Here is a 19,477-nt window from a genome sequence, read left to right as displayed (position 1 = left end):
CACAAATTCATAAACACCTGGAGGGTTCAGACTGCTCTCTTCTGATCTACACACAATCCACCATAACATACATTTGAAATATTTTTCACATTCTGTCACCATGTTCCTTTCCCTAAGAGTCACTTACACAAATACTAGGCTCGGATCTTGTAATGCTTAGTAAAAGCGTGATGTTAACACTTCTTATCAAGCTTCCTCTAGACACTTTCTCTTGTGATCATGAGTGCCATCAAACGTGCTATTAAAACATTACTCCACATTTTCAAGTAGATAGAGTTCTTGTGTGTTAGCTATTGTGTATATGTCCCTTGTAAAATAGTTAATAATTAGGGGGTTTTAGGGGGTTGAGTAGGGGGTGATTACTCCTATTTTTGGAGTAGTGACACAGGGTAGTTATAATTTTTTTTAAAACAAAATAACTTGATTTTGTTTATTTTAATTGTTTTTGAAATTTGTTTCATCTCACCCCTGAAATTATAACTTCTCTACCACCACTGAATAGCTGATGAAAATTGTCATTAAAAAACAGTTTTTTTTTTTCAACGGTGATATCAAAAGGGTAAAAGGAAAAAAAAAAAACATCATTCTGCCATTTAAATTGAATCTGTCTTGGTCTGGTGGTTGGGATGGTGTTGGCCTCTTTTTTTCTTTCTTTTTTCTAATTATTATTATTATTAATTATTATTATTATAGATTTTTTACTATATTTTTATGTACAGCCTTATATTTCTACTTATGCATTTTGAGGTCGTAACAGTAGTCAATGTAGATTTACTTGGGGATCATTAATGTGTTTTTTTTACACCAATTTCAATTTGTTCCACTTAATTTCCCTTGCATTTGCCATGGTACTCAGATGTTTTATATGGTGCTTGCTGTGGACTGAATCAACTTGCCAAAAGTGTTTTTTTTTTTTTTTTTTTAAGAACACATTTAATGCTTCTTACTGTTTTGTTCTTATTTCTGTGAAAAAAAAAACTGAGAGTTGAAGGGTGGGGGGGGGGGGGGGGGGTATGAAAAACTTCAAATAAGCAATGGCTGAAGAGGATGACTGCTCTTGTCCCCGCCCCTGTGTGATTGACATGTATATGGGAGGGGCATGTCTCCTTTACCCTGTCACATGTCGTTCTCGATCAGCTCCAAGGAAGAGAGAGTCGCTCGTAAAGCAGATAAGACCGCTCTCACCGTCGGAGAAAGTGAATCTGTCAGAAGAGCGGCGCTTCCGTCTTGTGTTTTTCGGTTCTCAATCAACCGAGGAGCTGCGACCAGTTGTCCACATTCAAACCAGCACAACAGCTGTCACTGAGGTAAAACTACACATTAATAAGCATATATATATATATATATATATACATACACACACAAACATGCAGGTCAGCCATAATACACTTGTCTCTCAGCTGCACTGACCTGACCATACAGATGCACTTTGTAATTCTACAGTTACAGAATGAAGTCTTTCGGTTGCTCTGCGTACTTTAATACTTTCTTATCCCAATTTAACCCTGCTCTTCAATGATAAGGACCTCCACAGAACAGGTATCATTTGGGTGGGGGATCCTTCTCAGTGCTGCAGTGATGCTGACTGATGAAGGTGTGTTAGTGTGTGCTGCATTGTTAATCAGATCAGGTGGATCAGACCCAGCACTGCCACTGGAGTTTTTTAAACCTCAAATTAATGAGCAGTTGCACTGAAAAGTATTTATTTATTTTTTCATAATATCCCTGTAAAGTAAGATTTCTGACACTCATGTGGCTGTCCCTATTTGTAAGGAGGGAGATTTGTTTAATTCACATTTATTTCCTAACTTTTTGTGCTCACACCACTTATTTTTTATATTTATCATTTTCTTTTATTTTTATTAACAGACAAAATGTCAAAAAGGGGTGGCAAAGTGGCGCAACAGGTCATGTTGCTGTCACACAGCTCCAGGGTCCTGGGGTTTGGAGTACAACAAATTTTACTTTGATTATAAAGGAATGAAAACATTTATTACCTTCTGGTCTGTTAATCACCTGTATATTAATGTTTCTCATTGCTGAACAGCCTGTAGCTTCTACTGCTTTTGAGTTAAACAGAAACCTGCTAAATATCATCATACCTGTGCTCCTGAATCACCCTTAAATACATCAAATACCAAGTTATAGCATTCACCCATTAAACAGATGCTAAGGAGTTACACAACTTCAGTGCAAAATTTGATCTTCTGGCTGTTAGTAAAGTTAAATGCCAGGAAGAGGCAAGGGGAACTTCGGGGGTTTTGGACTTTGACCATAAGCCATTAGAACAGTAGGCTGCTTTTTCATTACAATACCAACAGACAGTTGTTTCAGATTGACTCATTTATCCATTTCTGTCGTTAGATGTGTGGTTTGCACAGTGTTAAGATTTTTAGAGCATGTTACCTACATTTTAACCCATTTCCTTTCACACATTTTCTCTGTGCACTCTTACCACATCTCTTTCTTAGAAACTAAAACCCGTTTTGTTGACAAGCAAGATTAAATTAGCAAGCTCAAATAAGACTGACTGTAAATATGCTTTTCCATGAATATGGTTGCCCACTGGTGGAGGGCTTTTTTTTATTTATTTATTTTTTCCATATAGCATGGTAAAGAGGAAATGAAACTAATTTCCTCAGATAAGGGAATTACCCCCACAGAACGTGACGTTATCTTTGCTCTTTCAGGACTTTTTCTGTGAATTAAATAGCAGAAACAATGCAAGTACATATTTGTTTCATCACCACAGCATGAAATGATGTGTATTGTAGCACTGGCTTGTAATAAACCTGAAAACATATAAACTATTAAAAAAAAGTCTCTCCGTATATTTCATAGGTTATCTTTGTGTGTTGGGGAAGATGTTTGAGAAGGCCACACACCGGCTGGTTCAGCAGATTGACCGTGATGGAGTTCTAATTGCAGTTTCCAGAGTGAACGATTCAAAAAGTTTGAAGCCACTGAGTGTGGTTATGAAGCGTCCAGGAGTGTGGTTCTGGCAGAAAACAAAATACAGACCCACAACTTTCACCCTGAATCACCTGTTACAGGGGGATCCCATTCAACCAGGTGCTTAAAACACACCTTCTAATAAAGTTCTTTCTGCTAGCTCAAGTTAAAATGAACATGAATGACATGACCTGGCACACACGTAGCTCACTGTAATAAAATGTTATTCCATCCACCGCTTTTAAGATGTTACATCACTGTACTTTATCAAATGAAAAATGATGTGCCAATATAATTGTGGACAAGTATTATGCTGGACAAGTATTATGCTGTTTATGGTAGTGTTCACTGGCTGACCATTGTTAATGTAAACTGATCTTTGGTGCGATTTTTTGTTGATTTAGAATATTAAGATTAAGAATATTACCACACTTCCATCAGTCATGGGAGTCAGACAGATTTAAGTTAGTGAATTAGACTTAGGCTTGTGGTCAACTTTTGTAGTAACTCACTTAACATTCTGCCAGGTAATGATGAAAATTATTCCCACAACAAACTTACAAAGCCTTAGCATTGTTTCAGTGTCTTCCACACTGTGAGTTTTGCTGTCATACATCTGTAAAGATAGCTGGAAAAAGTCAACAGAAATTATTTATATGAATAACCCTGTTACATTCACATGCTTCAGGAAGTCGCAGACTTCATTCCTTTAAGTCCATTTCAGCCTTTTTATAATGGAACAATGTATTTATGCATTGACCTAATTTGAGTAAATGGTCCAGAGATAAATCTTATGAATGCTCTATTAATCACTTTTCTGGAATTAGTAATAATGTGATGAATTTCCAATAATGGGATGTCTTGTATTTTATTTCTGAGTTTGTTTTTGTTTCTATATTTAACAGTGCTGGAAGAAACTGAGTTCCTAAATTACAAAGCGAAGCATGAAAGCACTGTTGCTGGATCAATGGATGCTGGGATAGTTGGAATTAATATGCAAGCAAAGGGTCATGGTGCATCCAAGCTTTCTTCATGTTTTGGGAAGCTTCGTAAAGAAAATGTGAACATGCAGAGCCTCCTTGAGGACTCCAAAAGCAGGTCAGAAAAACAAAACATGCAAAAGTTATATGTTAATGTCTTTGGAGGCGCATACCTAGCAGTAAAAAACCTTAGTAAAAATGCAAAAATAACAGGACAAGTGCAGTCCCTATATTACCAAAGTTCTGGCTCTGATTTAAGCTCATTGAATTTAAAATTTAATCATGTCTTTAAGGTGCAGTATATCAGATTTATAGTGAAGTGAACCATTATAGCTGTTAAAACTTGGCATTTGCAACTTACAGACATCATTCAAACTGGATAACACCTGTGGTTGCTCACTGCCCAGCCAAATTGTCACGTATTTCAGTTACTTGTTTTAGGGGATTGCAGCCTTGTCTTTACTAAATTAAATGACTGGTTATTGGAGTCAAATAATGACCAGTCAAGAATATTCCACAAATTCTGAGACATTTGGTTGGCTAAAAGTAGTTATGTTGATGTCACTGTCATATAATACTTTCTCTAAGAGCTCTTCTAACATTTCAAGCTGTTCTTGCCGAATTCAATGTAGCCTTTCTAGTGTTAACTGTGGCTACATCTTGCGATAAACCATAAGAAGTTATAAAAAGAGCAGATACTTTTGATATTTACAGGTGCTGGTCATAAAATTAGAATATTATTAAAAAGTTGATTTATTTCAGTAATTCAATTCAAAATGTGAAACCTGTATATTATACTCATTCATTACACACAGACTGATAAAAAAGTTTTTTTTTTCTTTTAATTTGATGATTATAACTGACAACTAATGAAAACCCCAAATTCAGTTTCTCAGAAAATTAGAATATTATTAATTCATTCATTCATTATCTGTAACCGCTTATCCAGTTCAGGGTCGCGGTGGGTCCAGAGCCTACCTGGAATCATCGGGCACAAGGCAGGAACACACCCTGGAGGGGGCGCCAGTCCTTCACAGGGCAACACAGACACACACACATTCACACCTACGGACACTTTTGAGTCGCCAGTCCACCTACCAACGTGTGTTTTTGGACCTTGGGAGGAAACCGTAGCACCCGAAGGAAACCCATGCGGACACAGAGAGAACACACCAACTCCTCACAGACAGTCACCCGGAGCGGGATTCAAACCCACAACCTCCAGGCCCCTGGAGCTGTGTGACTGCGACACTACCTGCTGCACCAGCATGCCACCCATTAGAATATTACTTAAGACCAATACAAAAAGGATTTTTAGAAATTCTGGCCAACTGAAAAGTATGAACCTGAAAAGTATGGACATGTACAGCACTCGATACTTAGTTGAGACTCCTTTTTCTGAATTACTGCAGCAATGCGGTGTGGCATGGAGTGGATCAGTCTGTGGCACTGCTCAGGTGTTATGAGAGCCCAGGTTGCTCTGATAGTGGCCTTCAGCTCTTCTGCATCATTGGGTCTGGCATATTGCATCTTCCTCTTCACAATATCCTATAGATTTTCTATGGGGTTAAGGTCAGGCGAGTTTGCTGGCCAATTAAGAACAGGGAGACCATGGTCCTTAAACCAGGTACTGGTAGCTTTGGCAGCGTGTGCATGTGCCAAGTCCTATTGGAAAATGAAATCTGCATCTCCATTAAGTTGGTCAGCAGCAGGAAGCATGAAGTGCTCTAAAACTTCCTGGTAGACAGCTGCATTGACCTTGGACATCAGAAAACACAGTGGACCAACACTAGCAGATGACATGGCACCCCAAACCATCACTGACTGTGGAAACTTTACACCGGACCTCAAGCAACGTGGATTCTGTGCCTCTCCCCTCTTCCTCCAGACTCTGGGACCTTGATTTCCAAAGGAAATGCAAAATTTACTTTCATCAGAGAACATTCACTCAGCAGCAGTCCAGTCCTTTTTGTCTTTAGCCCAGGTGAGACACTTCTGACGCTGTCTCTTTTCAAGAGTGGCTTGACACAAGGAATGCGACAGCTGAAACCCATGTCTTGCATACATCTGTGCGTGGTGGTTCTTGAAGCACTGACTCCAGCTGCCGTCCAGTCTTTGTGAATCTACCCACATTTTTTAATTGGTTTTGTTTCACAATCCTTTCCAGGGTGTGGTTATCCCTATTGCTTACACTTTTTCCTACCACATCTTTTCCTTCCCTTCGCCTCTCTATTAATGTGCTTGGACACAGAGCTCAGCCTCTTTACAATGACCTGTTGTGCCTTGTCCTGCTTGTGTAAGGTGTCAATGGTCATCTTTTGGACAACTATGAAGTCAGCAGCCTTCCCCGTGATTGTGTAGCCTACAGAACTAGACTGAGAGACCATTTAAAGGCCTTTGCAGGTGTTTTGAGTTATTAGCTGATTAGAGAGTGGCACCAGGTGTCTTCAATATAACTTTTTCACAATATTCGAACTTTCTTAGTTGTCAGTTATAATAACCAAATTATGATAGCTTTCTTTACTAGCATTTGCCACTTGCTGTCCCACACATTGAAAGGAAGTGATTAAAGTGAATAGTAAATAAATGAAAAACTGTAATAAGTAAATGTGGATTACATGGACAGTTCATGACAACTTTACGCTGTATTACTTCATGTACAACTCCTCATTAGAGTGATGGCTTGGCACTTGACTGATGGTTCACTATGAATTTATTGTTCACAACTGAAAGTTGAAATGAAATCAGGGAAGCACCACTAACCCACTGAAAGAAAAAGAAAAAAATATGCATATAATAAAAAATATTTCAGTGGCTGCCAGCATTACCGTTGCACAGCATTTATTACAATTATATTTCATTAATAATTTAAATTATGTCTAAATAATGTCTAAATTAAAATGTAACTAATTTATTAACTGTGTACTTAACGCTTAAACTAAGAGATCTTTGTAAGCACCCAATGCAGATCGGTGAAAGAGTTCTAAATAAAAATTATGCAAAACTATCCAATAAATATGTTATGTATAGCTAGACTTTAACTACGAACCTTATACCTATTCGAATGGGAGCTTAAATTGTATGAAAATGTGCTTTGAGCTCTGCGTTTTTGTAGGAGTGTATGCAAATTTTTTTTACATTTTGACTCAACAATCTGAACTGTATTAAACTCTGCAAGGTTCAGTAAAGCACTTTTTAAAAATAAAAGCCCACACAGAAAAATAATAATAATAATAATAATAATAATAATAAAAATATTTACACCTCACTTGTTAACACAATGGCACAGCTGAGCAAGTAACCAATACTCCCTTTCTAGTATAATAACCCTATGGTATAATCATACAAGATTAACTGTAAAACATCCTATGCCAATTCATTAGAGCTTCACATAGGGCCCAGCTCATTCTCTTCTTGCTAGCAGCCACAACATTTCTGTATTCATAACCCTGTTGTTGAACATTTAAATGAAATATTATCCTACACCTTACAAATAGAATACGGAGTTCTAATTCCTACGTTTTTCACTGAATATATTTTACCAGCTATTAGACTTCTGTAGAACCTAAATAAATGTTTGTGTATTTAATTTTTTTGATCAATAACTTTATTTACTGTGAGCTGTTTGTACAACGTTTTCATATGTTGATTTTAAACATTTGTTGGAGCTTATATTGAAGCTCATTCTGTAATCTTTGTGGTCCCTGCCCTATAGGAAGATGAACCTTGACCACAAACTAATTCAGCAAACATGGAAAACATCTAAAAAGGCTTTCACTTTAGTGGTTGAACGGATTTTCACCACTTGTGAGTGCACCATTGAATACAGTGGTGTGGAAGAAACCAGCTGTAGCACCATTCTGCAAGCCTTGGGGATCTATCCTGCAGAGGTAGGTCTTAATATAGTGGAAGCATAGCTTAATACTTATGATAATGGAGTACTGGCTAACCTACTTTTATGTTGTCCCTTTTGTAAAATATCTAAACTATATAATTTGGTCATTACCAGCTCCATCCTGAGTAAAAGTGAATGTTCCAGATCTGCCGAGTTATAAACAGTTATAAGAGACCTAAACTTTACTTCTGCCAGCACCTTTAAGGCCAGGCCTAACTGATCCTTCAAAATTAGAAAAACAAACTACGATCCCATTTGCTTGCAAAAACTAATGAATTAAGTTTCATGTGAACAACAGAGCAAAATCTAATATTGTGCCTGGGTCAACAGACCTACATGGAGGGTAGGAAAACTATTAAATGTGAGAATGTGCAGGACAAAGGGTGGTTCAGGAAAAAGAGCAAGATAGAAATCACTACATAGAGTTGCAAGTTCACATGAGTAGCCTTAAGCATTATCTTATTGGAAGTCTAATATTAGATTGACTGTAAATGCTTTTTTTTATTGGATAAGAAATATACCAGATATATACATAGTTTTCATTGATTTGTCTGTGCTTCTGCATTGGTGATATTTAGGTATGTCTAAAAGACAGTGGCAGTCTGCAATTTGATTCAAATGTTTCCATTGGGATACCTGAGGGGACTGTCATGGCCTACAGTGTCATCAATCTGGACATTAAAAGTGATGGCAGCTGTGGTTAGTGATGTTCTCACTGCTTAAAATAGTAGTACAAGCATGCTTGCAGGACATGTTGTTTTGACCAGTATTGTGTGTTTGTTCAGAACTCTCTGCATTCTCTGATGGGTTTGAGTCAGATGATGACATTCTTAAGCCCTCCCTTCAAAATGAAGATGAAGTGGACAGCTTATCTTCACTGCCAAAAATACAGAAAGGCTCACCACTGAGTGTCCTGAAGAAAGGTACATTTGTGTAAAAAGACAATTCCATAAAATATTGTAGATATGCCATTCTATTTAAAACAATATTTTTATACTTTTATTCAAACCTTGAGTAACACCTGCCGCTTTACATAAAAAACAAGTTTATTGTCTGTCTCCATCACAACAGGCCTGATTCTACATTCATTGTCCATTTTCTTAACTCCACTCACCTTTATTTGATCTGTTTTTCTGCACACATTTTGTAGCCCACTTTTACCTTTTTCTTCAATAGTCAGGTCCCCCACAGGACCACCACAGAACAGGTATGATTTGGGGTGTGTATCATTCTCAGCACTGCAGTGACACGTGGTGATGTGGTGTTGGTGTGTTAGTGTGTGTTGCGCTGTTATGAGTGGATCAGACACAGCAGTGCTGCTGGAGTTTTTAAACATCTTGTCCACTCACTGCCCTCTCTATTAGACACACCTACATCATTAGTACACCTTGTAGATGTAAAGTCAAAGACAGTAGCCCATCTGTTGCTGCGCTGTTTGTGTTGGCCATCCTTTGGTCCTTCATCAGTGGCTGCCAAACACTGTTGGTTTGATATTTCTGGTTGGTGAACTAATTCCAGTTCAGTAGTGCTTCTGAGGTGTTTAATAACTCCAGCAGAACTGCTGTGTCTGATCCACGCGTACCAGCGCAACACACGTCAACACATCACTGCCACATCAGTGTAAAAGCAGCGCTGAGAATGATCCACCAACAAATCATACCTGCTCTCTGTTGGTCTTGGGGTGGTTCTAACGATTGAAGAACAGAGCAGAAATGGAAAATGTTGGTAAATGGAGCAAAATGGAGCAGAACAATGAATGGACATCAGTAGAAACTACCCACATGGTCAGCGGATCTGATAAAATGGATAGTGAGTGTAAAAACAAGAAGGTGGCTTTATTTGTTTGTTTGAATGTTGTATGTGTGCATCCATGTGTATTTATATTCTCTTTCCTTCAGCTCTATCAGATGTAAAGGCTAGTTTACGTGTTCTGACTCATTTACCAGCCGAGTCTCGCTCATCCCTTCTGCAGCTGTTCCACCAGATTCTACTAGATCACAGACTTTTACCAACTTTGGAGGACAAGGTGAGAAAGTAACCTTACCACCCAAAGTGGGCAATTGGTTTGATGCTTTTGTAGCATTTTGTGTGCAGGAGCCCTGAAATTCACACTCTTCTCTTCTATTCTCTCTCCCCGGTCACAGCTGGAAGACTTGCGCTTTATATTACGAACTGGTGAAACTTCTTGCTTTTCTCATGATGATGGACCAAACAAACTTATTGACAAATTTCTAGACCTTCTGCAGTCTCCAAGAAATAAGCTGTCTACCACACCCACCAGCCATAATGGATATTTGCCTTCCTTATCCCATAAGAATGGGGCTCATATAACTCCTGTCAGTAAGAACAGAGTAAATGGCATTGACACGTCATCAGTGCCAGTTTATATGAATGGCTCCTCCTCTAAAAGCACAGAACCAAATGGATCCTCCATGAAATCAAAGAAGCACACCCGTGCAGTCTTGACTGCCATGCACATGCTTGTCACTGCTGCTGAGGGTAAGTGGACCTAAACTTATGCTATTAGCATTTATGTACATAATTACATGAGATTTGTACAGCACAGATCCAAAGTCCTGGGGCTGTGGGTTCAAACCCTGCCTTGAGCCACTGGCACTTTGTCTCTGTGATCTCAGGTATTCCCCCACAGCCCAAAAATGCATGCTGGTATAAGGCTATTGGCTTAATTGGCTATTCAAAATTGTCTGAGTGTGTGAGTAACTGTATGAGAGTGTGATACTCTGTAATGGACTGATGCCCCCATCCAGGGTCTGTTCCTGCCTGTGCCCAGACACGTCATGACACTCAACAGGATAAAATGTTTACAGAAAACAAATGAATTGATTAATTTTATTAGATTTTTTTCTTTATATATGTGGCCTGTTTTCTTTAATTATTCATATTATTTATTATGTGTTTGTACTTAGGACTGACCCGTCATGGACTCACCTTGCTGGGAAGCCTCTGCTCTTCTGAAGTACTTATTGGTTTAAATGATTTAGTAAGTCACGTAATACTTTAAAATTCCTTTATGTTTAATGAATAGTTCAGAGGTTTTTTTTTTATTGTTTTAATTATTTATATTTTTTGTCTATTTTATTCAGATTCTCATTTAGAGAATAAATGAGTTCTCAGATATTAATTGTAATATTTATTTGGTCAAATTTTTGATATTAGAAAAAAAATTTGAATGTACGTGCAATATTTAGAAAAGTGATGCAATAAAACATTTGCATGACTTTCATCATGGCCATCATGTCACACACATTATAAACACAAAATATGTGTTTTATAACTAATAAATTCCAGAAACTAACACATAATTAGATTGGCCATGACAAGTTAAAATTTCCTCTCAGAACCTTGAATTACAAAACCTGGACTGTCAGTTCTTATTTTATAAGGTTCTTGTCATCCGAACTCTGTCAGACAGTTCTTACTCAGGATTACATTCCTAGGTGGAACATTTACAGGTTGAGGGATCATAGTCGCCTTAGAGGGTGAAATATTGGGTTAAACAGTAACAGTTTGGTATAAAGAAAAATATTAAATATTTTAAATACTTAAATATTTTAAATACTTTAAATAATTAAATACCTGCTAAATATTATGGCTTAGTAAATGCGAGAGTAAACGTAAGTCTGTGAAATGCTTCTGTCAAAAATAAAAGTTATATACATCTGCAATCAAAATTCGTCCCCCAACGCAAGTTGTTTATTAATAAAATGTACAAATGTTTAGCTGTTTGCAATAAACCAATCGAAATTCTGAGCCTGCAGTAGTCATTTTATGTTGATCTTGGAGAAACCCCTTGTTATATGTTTTGGGCTTGTTCGATTGGTTTGTCATAAACAGCTGAAAATGTGTACATTTTGCTAATAAACCTTGCAAATAATGTTGATTGCATACTTTCTTTTTAAGGTAAAGTTGTCATTTAGGTTTCTGACATGAAGCATAGCAATCCTTCTATGTAATTTAATATGTAGTTTTGGTCATTTATTTATTTTTTTGCAATTGTCGTTTGATTTCAGCTTTAAGGCTTTAACTAAGACACATTCTGATCTGCTTGGTCAGGTGAATCTTCTGACTGATGCCTCAGAGCCACTTCCCATCGACAGTCTCCCATTTCCACTGCAGAACGAAGATGTGTTCCTGAAGGTGACACAACTGTTCAGTTCTTCCAAAATCATGCTGAAGAAAGAGAAGATGATCTGGATGGAGATGGAATGCAGCAATGAGCACCTCCCTCTACTGCTGTGCATAGTGATTCATGGCCTTGCGTACCTGAGCGAGGCCTAAAAGCAGATGTTAGGAATTAACTTTATTTCAATGTTAAAGCACAATTAAATACATTTCCAGCTTCTTTTCTGCAGGCTGAATGCACACTGACATGGAAGTAGCAAGGAAGCACCTGCTTTCCTAGAGAAGGACTCAAAACATAGGGCATGAATTACTGTCTGTTGTCTGATGTATTAATGTCCATTGTCTCCCTGTCCAAAGAAACAACATGCATCTCCATTTTTATGGATTTTTAGTTTACTACATCATTTGAACACAGCAGCTCTCTGTCAAACTGTTTGAAAACGAAATGATGAATGAGCTAATAGAAATAATGCAAAGTTATTTGGAATAAAATCTTTTTAAATTGACTTCCATTGAAAGTTAAGAAGTCTTTTCCCATCTGCTGTAAAGTTACTGGAGATGCATGTTTTTTTTTTTGGACAGCACGATAAACCCCTATATAATTTATAACAGTAGGCTACATATAGGCAGTATTATTCTGTTAAAAAGAAATCAGATGCACAACATTTTAGTGTATTTTTAACTTACTTTTAAAGCATATATTTGAAGCTGTTAATATTGTGTAATATTTCAGTGCTTGTTCTCAAGGAAAACACAGTTTAGTTCTCAGAATGTAGTTACTCTAAAGTAGCTAAATCATGGTAAAATCCAATCATGATGTAGAGTTACATTATTTCTAATTGCTCATCTCTGATTTATTTTTGGATACATTTACATGGCTTTAAATGATTTTTTTTTCTTGCAAGTGTAAATATTTGCATATTTATAACTATTACATAGTTACATTGTTATATGTTTTATAATTTTAGCTTGGCCTTATTCTTGAAAGGTCTCCCCCAAAATAAACAAAGTTCAAATAGTCCACCTCATACCTACAAAACAGCAACATTACAGGACAAATTGAAATCCTGAGTTTCACAATATGAAGCCTTTTCAGATGTGTGTGATGTTTGTAATGTTTATATTTAAGCTATAAGCTACTGCTTGTACAGGTGGCTCTCAGTAAATTAGAATATAATCAAAAAGTTAATTTATTTCAGTAATTCAACTCAAAAAGTAAAACACATAAATTACTTAAAAAAGAGAGATCTATTTCAAGTGTTTATTTCTTTAAATGTTGATGATTATAGCTTACAGCTAATGAAACCCAAAAGTCATTATCTCAGAAAATTAGAATAATCAACACAAAACACTTGCAAAGCCTTAGACACTTCCTAAGCCTGTAAACGGTTCCTTAGATTGGTTCAGTAGGCTACACAATCATGGGGAAGACTGCTGACTTGACAGATGTCCAGAAGGCTGTCATTGACACCCTTCTGCTGTATCGAAGTATTAATGGAAAGTTGAGTGGAAGGGAAAATGATGCACAACAGGGATCACAGCTTTGAAAGGACTGTCAAGGAAAGGCCATTCAAAAATCTAGGGGAGATTCACAAGGAGTGGGGTCAGTGCTTCAAGAGCCACCACATACGTTTTCGCCTGACATAAACCCCATAGAAAATCTATAGGGTATTGTCAAGAGAAAGATGAGAGACACCAGGCCCATCAATGAAGATGAGCCAAAGACCACTATCAAAGCAACATGGACTTCCATAACACCTCAGCGGTGCCACAGGCTGATCGCCTCCGTGCTGTGCCGCATTGATGCAGTAATTCATGCAATAGGATCCCTGACCAAGTATTGAGTGAATACTGTACATACTTTTCAGTAGGCCAACATTTCTGTATTAAAATCATGTTTTAAATTAGTCTTATATAATATTCTAATTGTCTGAGATAATGACTGTTGGGTTTTCAATGACTATAAGCTATAATCATTAACATTAAAATATAGAAATGATTGGTTGAATGAGATCACTCTTTGTGTAATGAATCTGTATAATATGGATTTCACTTTTTGAATTAAATGTCTGAAAACAATAAGCTTTTTAATGATATTCTAATTTATTGAAATGCATCTCCTGAGATAATAAATCAGGAATATATGTATGGAGTCAAAAAAGGGTCAAAAAGATTTTGAGTTTGTAAAACAATACTCACAAATGCAACGGACTTTGTAACTGCGTTTGAGCAACTACATACACATAAAACTAAAATCCACAAATGTATTGAAATGCACAAATTTAAGACAACAACAATAATAACTTAAAATCACAAATGTGTAAAAAAAAAATTGCATTTGTAAATCATATGTCGTGAATGTGTGAATCAGTATTTAAGACCCTGTTTTGACGGCCAATTGATGGACCAATAGGAAAACTTTAGCTGGACCAATCAGATCGCGAGGTTTGTTTAACCAATCAGAACGCTTATTTGTTGTTGTCAACCGTAGCGGTATTCCAACAAAAGAACTCCGGTTCTTGAACTGGTTCTGTTCCTGATCCTGATCCTTTCCAGTGAACCGCCGCGTTTCTACACGTTTAGAGGGGGACCAGGAATACGTCATGAGTGGGGGACGCTGTGGCCGAGTTCAGAGGCGTCCTGCTGACCTTGTGAATAGCGGAGAAACGTAACCAAGAGCTCAGAGCTTCAAATACAGCGTTATCACCCAGTGGAGCTTGGCAGGGTCATTTACAACGTTTCATATAAATAAATAATAGGGGAAAAAAAGGAACACGCCCCGTTTTTATTTGTCTCTGGTGCAGTTAGGCGCGCTGCCATGCACGTTGGTCAGAGCCGCGGCTCTTGGTTACGTTTCTCTGCTGTCCGTAGAAAAGCGGCGGTTCACTGGAAAGAACCAAGGCTCCAAGAATCAGGAACAGAACCGGAGATCATTTTGTGGAAAAGCGCTATGGCTGACAGCAACAAATCAAGGTTCTGATTGGTTAAACAAATCTCGCGATCTGATTGGTCCAGCTAAAGCTTTCCTATTGGTCCATCAATTGGCCGTCAAAACAGGGTCTTAAATCCGTAACTGCAAAAAGAGGTTCGCACACGCAGCAGAGAAGGCGAATGTGTCAATTTTTTCCACCGCAATCAAAAACTTCCACGGTCACATTTGGAACCTTAAAAAGGTTTGCTCTTGCACATTTTAAGCCGTTTGAGAAGGTACTGATTCACACTTTCACAACATTTCATTTATAAATGCAAATTTTTTTTACACATTTGTGATTTTAAGGTATTATTATTGTTGTTGTTTTAAATTTGTGCATTCCAATACATTTTAGTGGATTTTAGTTTTACGTGTATGTAGTTGCTCAAACGCAGTTACAAAATCCATTATATTTTTGAGTATTGTTTTACAAACTCAAAATCTTTTTGACCCTATGTTGACTCCATATGTCTTTCAGAGTTTCATACACTAATATATGGAAATTTATATATTGTTTCTTATATCAAAAATGTACTTCTCCATTTCTTGTATGGATTTTATACATTATTATGTAGCCCAATGTATATTCTTTTTCATTAAATCTTATTTTACATTATTTACCAGTTTCATCATGCATATTCTTTACTTTAAAACACACTTTATTTTAATTACAATTTTAAGTATTATTATTTTTAATAAGCATACACAGCAGAATATGAAAAAAAATGAAATGTGTTGTTCTTGCATAATCAATGAAGAAATTAAGTTCAGTTTGAAAACAAGTATGACAGTACAAAAACAGAATGTTGTATTCACACTTGTATTAGGTTCTGGTATTAAAATGTACTAATACTCTGAGAATATAATATCACTGGAAAAGCTGACACCATTGACTGAAACCACACTGGAAAAGTGAATAAAATACTCTGGATATTTATTGCCTTCCCAAATGGGTCTTGTTGACATAGTGTGAGACACTAATGAAAAATACTGACAAACTCAACTTGACAAAATAAGGGGCAGAACTTTATGACAATGGAAAACTCACACCTAGTTCCTCTAAAGATATGGGATGTGGTCAATACAACGTATACAACCTGCTTTAAAAAAATACATAATAGGAAATACTTCTCATTTAAACTGCAACATAGACACCAAAGTAGTGATCAAAGAGTGCAAAACAAAATGGACTAATAACAAGAAATTTGACAGTGACATTGGTGTTGTGTATGGGATTTAAAGGGTCACAATACATTTGTATTAGAGATACATGGCAGAAGAACACATTTGTAGTGGAAACACAGTTTAAGAAATGTGGGGTTTTGTAAACAGGTTCTTGATTTGAGGATGTACACACAGTAGCCATTTCTCAGTCTCCATACTTGTGCACTCTGAGAGCAGAGTGTGTGGCTTTGGCTAAGCGTTTGGGATGCTTTTAAACTGCATGGTCTCTACATTTCTTGACAAGACTTTACTCTGCTTTTTTGCATTTCCATTAGCCAAATTGGGTACCTATTACCTAGAACCGGGTACTTTTTTAGTACCTGCTCGTTCCTGGTTCCAAGTGTAAACAAAATGTAGACATCCAGTACAAACAAAGTGTCTGTAATATCTCCAAGCTACAGCTGATCACATCTGTTTTAATCCGACAATGCAGTGGCCTTTTGAACACGTTCAAACTTTCCTTTGAATAGTGGCTGACATAAGACTTCAACAAGAGTTGAGTGGTGCACCAAGGAATAAACAAACTTTGTCTGAACTGGTTCGCGGGCTGTGTTCAATCCCAAAAAACAAGGACAACACGATATTACTTAAACAGACTAAACAACTCAATGTTACCACCACAATTTTACAGCCAATTTAGTGGAAAACACACCAGATACCAGGGAGCAACAGGGACCAAAAACAAGCAAAGCTGAGTATAGTAGGTACCATGAAGTGGAAAAGCACCATTTGTCTATGAATCTCTGAGCACAAAAGTACAGAGACTGAATTACAACCTTTGTCTTTCATTAGAGCCCTTGCCTATTACACAGTGTCATTACAATCTTTTATCTGGGTCATAAATTAAATTAAATGGTGTAGGACCAACCACAAATTCAACCAAAGAACTTTACACTGAATGATCACTGAATTAGGAACACGTACCTTGCATCTACACTCAATTTCAATTTGATCTGCTTCAATGACCATACAGGGGCACTTTGTAGTTTTATGATTACAGACTATTTCTCTTGCATACTTTCTTATCCTCATATCACCCTGCTCTTCAGTGGTCCTTCAGTGTTATGAGGATAAGAAAGTATGCAGAGAAACAGGTGAATAACAGTCTGTAATTGTAGAACTACAAAGTGCTCCTGTATGGTCAGTGGAGCTGATGAAATGGATAAATGAATGTAGATACAAGGTAAGTGTTCCTAATCCAGTGATCCTTCAGTGTATGGCCAAAAAAAAACAACAACATGAAATAACATTGCACAAAACAATAAATTAAAAATATGGCCTCAATGTTCAAGGCCCTTTTTTCTCAACCATTTTTTAAAATTCTGGGATGGAGCAAATAGAAAGTTCTTGAAAATGTACAAATATCAAAATAAATAAGTACTCTTCCCTTTGAGTCTGAGTAGAAAAACTGCATTGAGTGCACAAAGAGTAGGTGGAGCTTGAGGAAAGCTGGAATAAGAATGCAGCTCTGTTGTGGTTGGTCAAATCGAACTGATTACTTCTCTTAGCCCAGCCCACATTAACTCTGTGCCAACTCACACAAACACACTCTCACACACTCACACATAAGCCCTGGTCCGGGCCTGGGATGTTCAGTAGACCCAGTTTACTGGGACCCACTGTGGTTCTGCAAACAGTTTGTCTAAAGCAGCCTGTAGCTTTTCAAAAGCAGCATCCAGGTTGTCGTTGACAATGGTGAGGTCAAAGTAGTGTCTGTAAGCACGCTGGATACGAGCACTTTCATCCACCGTCTTCTTCAGGTCCACATCCTGAGGGAGATGGAGAAGATATTAAATAAATAAAAAATAACTAGGGCACAGCATCAAAATGTTATATCTGTGGTAACTTGAGAGAAGAAGCCCCTCCAAGGTAATTAAGCCCACCTAAATTTCTCTCATATGATGGGCCTAAATTTAATTTCCACATAATTACTGTATGGTTATGGCTGAATTAGTTCTTGAAGTTCATCTTTGTCCCTGACAACAGGGGCAAAAATATTGATACATATTTTTATGTTTTTCCATATGTAAAAACATAATAAATGCATATTGCTGCTACTGATGATAAAAAAACAAATCCTCAGTATATCGTTACTATGAGATCTTGTTTTATGAGAAATTAAGTCGTAATTACCGTTATTATACATATATCATATACTTACTGTCAGTTGCTTGGTGGTGATTCCAGCATCAACCACAGCTTTGTGCATGGCCTTCAGTGTGTCAAACTCAGGAGCAGCAATGAACACAACGTATGGCATAAATTCTGCAGTCTTCAGGACTTTGAGAGCCTATACAGAGAGACAGATCTTAATCAGTCTAGTTTCGAGTAGTCATGACTACAATGGCAGGAAAAGCACTGTAAGGACATGAGGAAAACACTGAAGCCCAGAGCAAGTAAAGAAAGTAAGAATTGGTGCCTGTGATATTCCACTGTTTGGAAGCAGGTAAATAACTTACAGCACGTCTCCACAGAGCTGTATTGGCCTAAAATTTCCCCAAAGAGTCACAGAAACAAAGTTTACAGTTACATTTTATTGGAAATGTGTAATTATTTTTTATATACACTAGATTGCCAAAAAGATATATTGCGATGCCTTCGTACGCATATGAATTTGAGTGACATCCCATTCTTGATTTATAGGGTCTAATATGCTGTCAGCCCAACCTTTGCAGGTATAATAGCTTCAAATCTTCTTTGGCATGGACACTATGAGGTATGTTAAAATTAATGAAAGCAGGGATTAATACTTTCTATTCAACTATTCTATTATGAATAAAAAAGTGACTTTCTTAAAAATGTATTTACTATACATTTATTTGTTTAAAATACATACTCAGTCCAATTTTGATACTTGCAACAAATTCCAAATAAAAAGTGGAAAGGAGAATGTTTACCACTGTATTAATTTGCCTTTTTTTAATTACCCCTTTAATGTTCTTTGGTCTGAAGGTGCGTGATGGTCCATTTTTGAAAGCTATTTTTGTGTTATAGGAGTCTTAATGTTCTTAATGTTTTTTGACACATTTCAAAGGCAGATCTGCATGGCAGGACTGCCAGTACAGCACCAACTCTCTGTGTTTACGCTGCCATGTAGAATGTGGCCTAGTACGCTGTTTGGCCAAGTGTGAGGGTTTGAAGGTAACTTCAAGCCAGTTTTTCAGGCATAGATTTCTTCATATTCCCTGAATCCTTAGATGATATTTTGCACTGTAGCCAGTGAAATACCTAAAACCATTGCCTGAGGAATTTCATTCTTAAGCCATTGGATTATTTGTGGTTGCTTTTTCATCAAATTGGAGTGACTCAAAG

General features: G+C 37.1%; 2 protein-coding genes across 5 annotated transcripts in view; one reads left to right on the top strand and one right to left on the bottom strand.

The window, feature by feature from the left end:
* The first annotated feature begins 1,186 nt into the window (after positions 1–1,186).
* Positions 1,187–12,715, top strand: gsdmea (gasdermin Ea). The gene is made up of 10 exons (XM_066675790.1): positions 1,187–1,307; positions 2,842–3,072; positions 3,858–4,050; positions 7,648–7,822; positions 8,406–8,526; positions 8,613–8,750; positions 9,726–9,853; positions 9,972–10,326; positions 10,755–10,828; positions 11,902–12,715. Exons 2-10 carry the CDS (start codon positions 2,865–2,867, stop codon positions 12,124–12,126), a joined length of 1,617 nt encoding a protein of 538 aa, XP_066531887.1. The 5' UTR covers positions 1,187–1,307; positions 2,842–2,864; the 3' UTR covers positions 12,127–12,715.
* A 3,031-nt stretch (positions 12,716–15,746) lies between these two features.
* pals2b (protein associated with LIN7 2, MAGUK p55 family member b) overlaps positions 15,747–19,477 on the bottom strand; it is a 32,554-nt gene continuing 28,823 nt past the window's right edge. For all 4 annotated transcript variants that reach the window (XM_066675126.1, XM_066675128.1, XM_066675127.1 and 1 more), the window contains 2 exons: positions 18,327–18,455; positions 15,747–17,934 (listed from right to left, as the gene is read on the bottom strand). In XM_066675126.1, the coding sequence (XP_066531223.1) occupies positions 17,758–17,934; positions 18,327–18,455 (306 nt within the window). In that variant the 3' untranslated portion in view covers positions 15,747–17,757. The remainder of the gene's footprint in view (positions 17,935–18,326; positions 18,456–19,477) is intronic.

This window comes from Hoplias malabaricus, chromosome 6 (genome assembly GCF_029633855.1).
Source record: "Hoplias malabaricus isolate fHopMal1 chromosome 6, fHopMal1.hap1, whole genome shotgun sequence".
Lineage (NCBI taxonomy): Eukaryota > Metazoa > Chordata > Actinopteri > Characiformes > Erythrinidae > Hoplias > Hoplias malabaricus.
The sequence above is the reverse complement of the archived record's forward strand: the minus strand, read 5'-3'. Positions and strand labels throughout refer to the sequence as shown.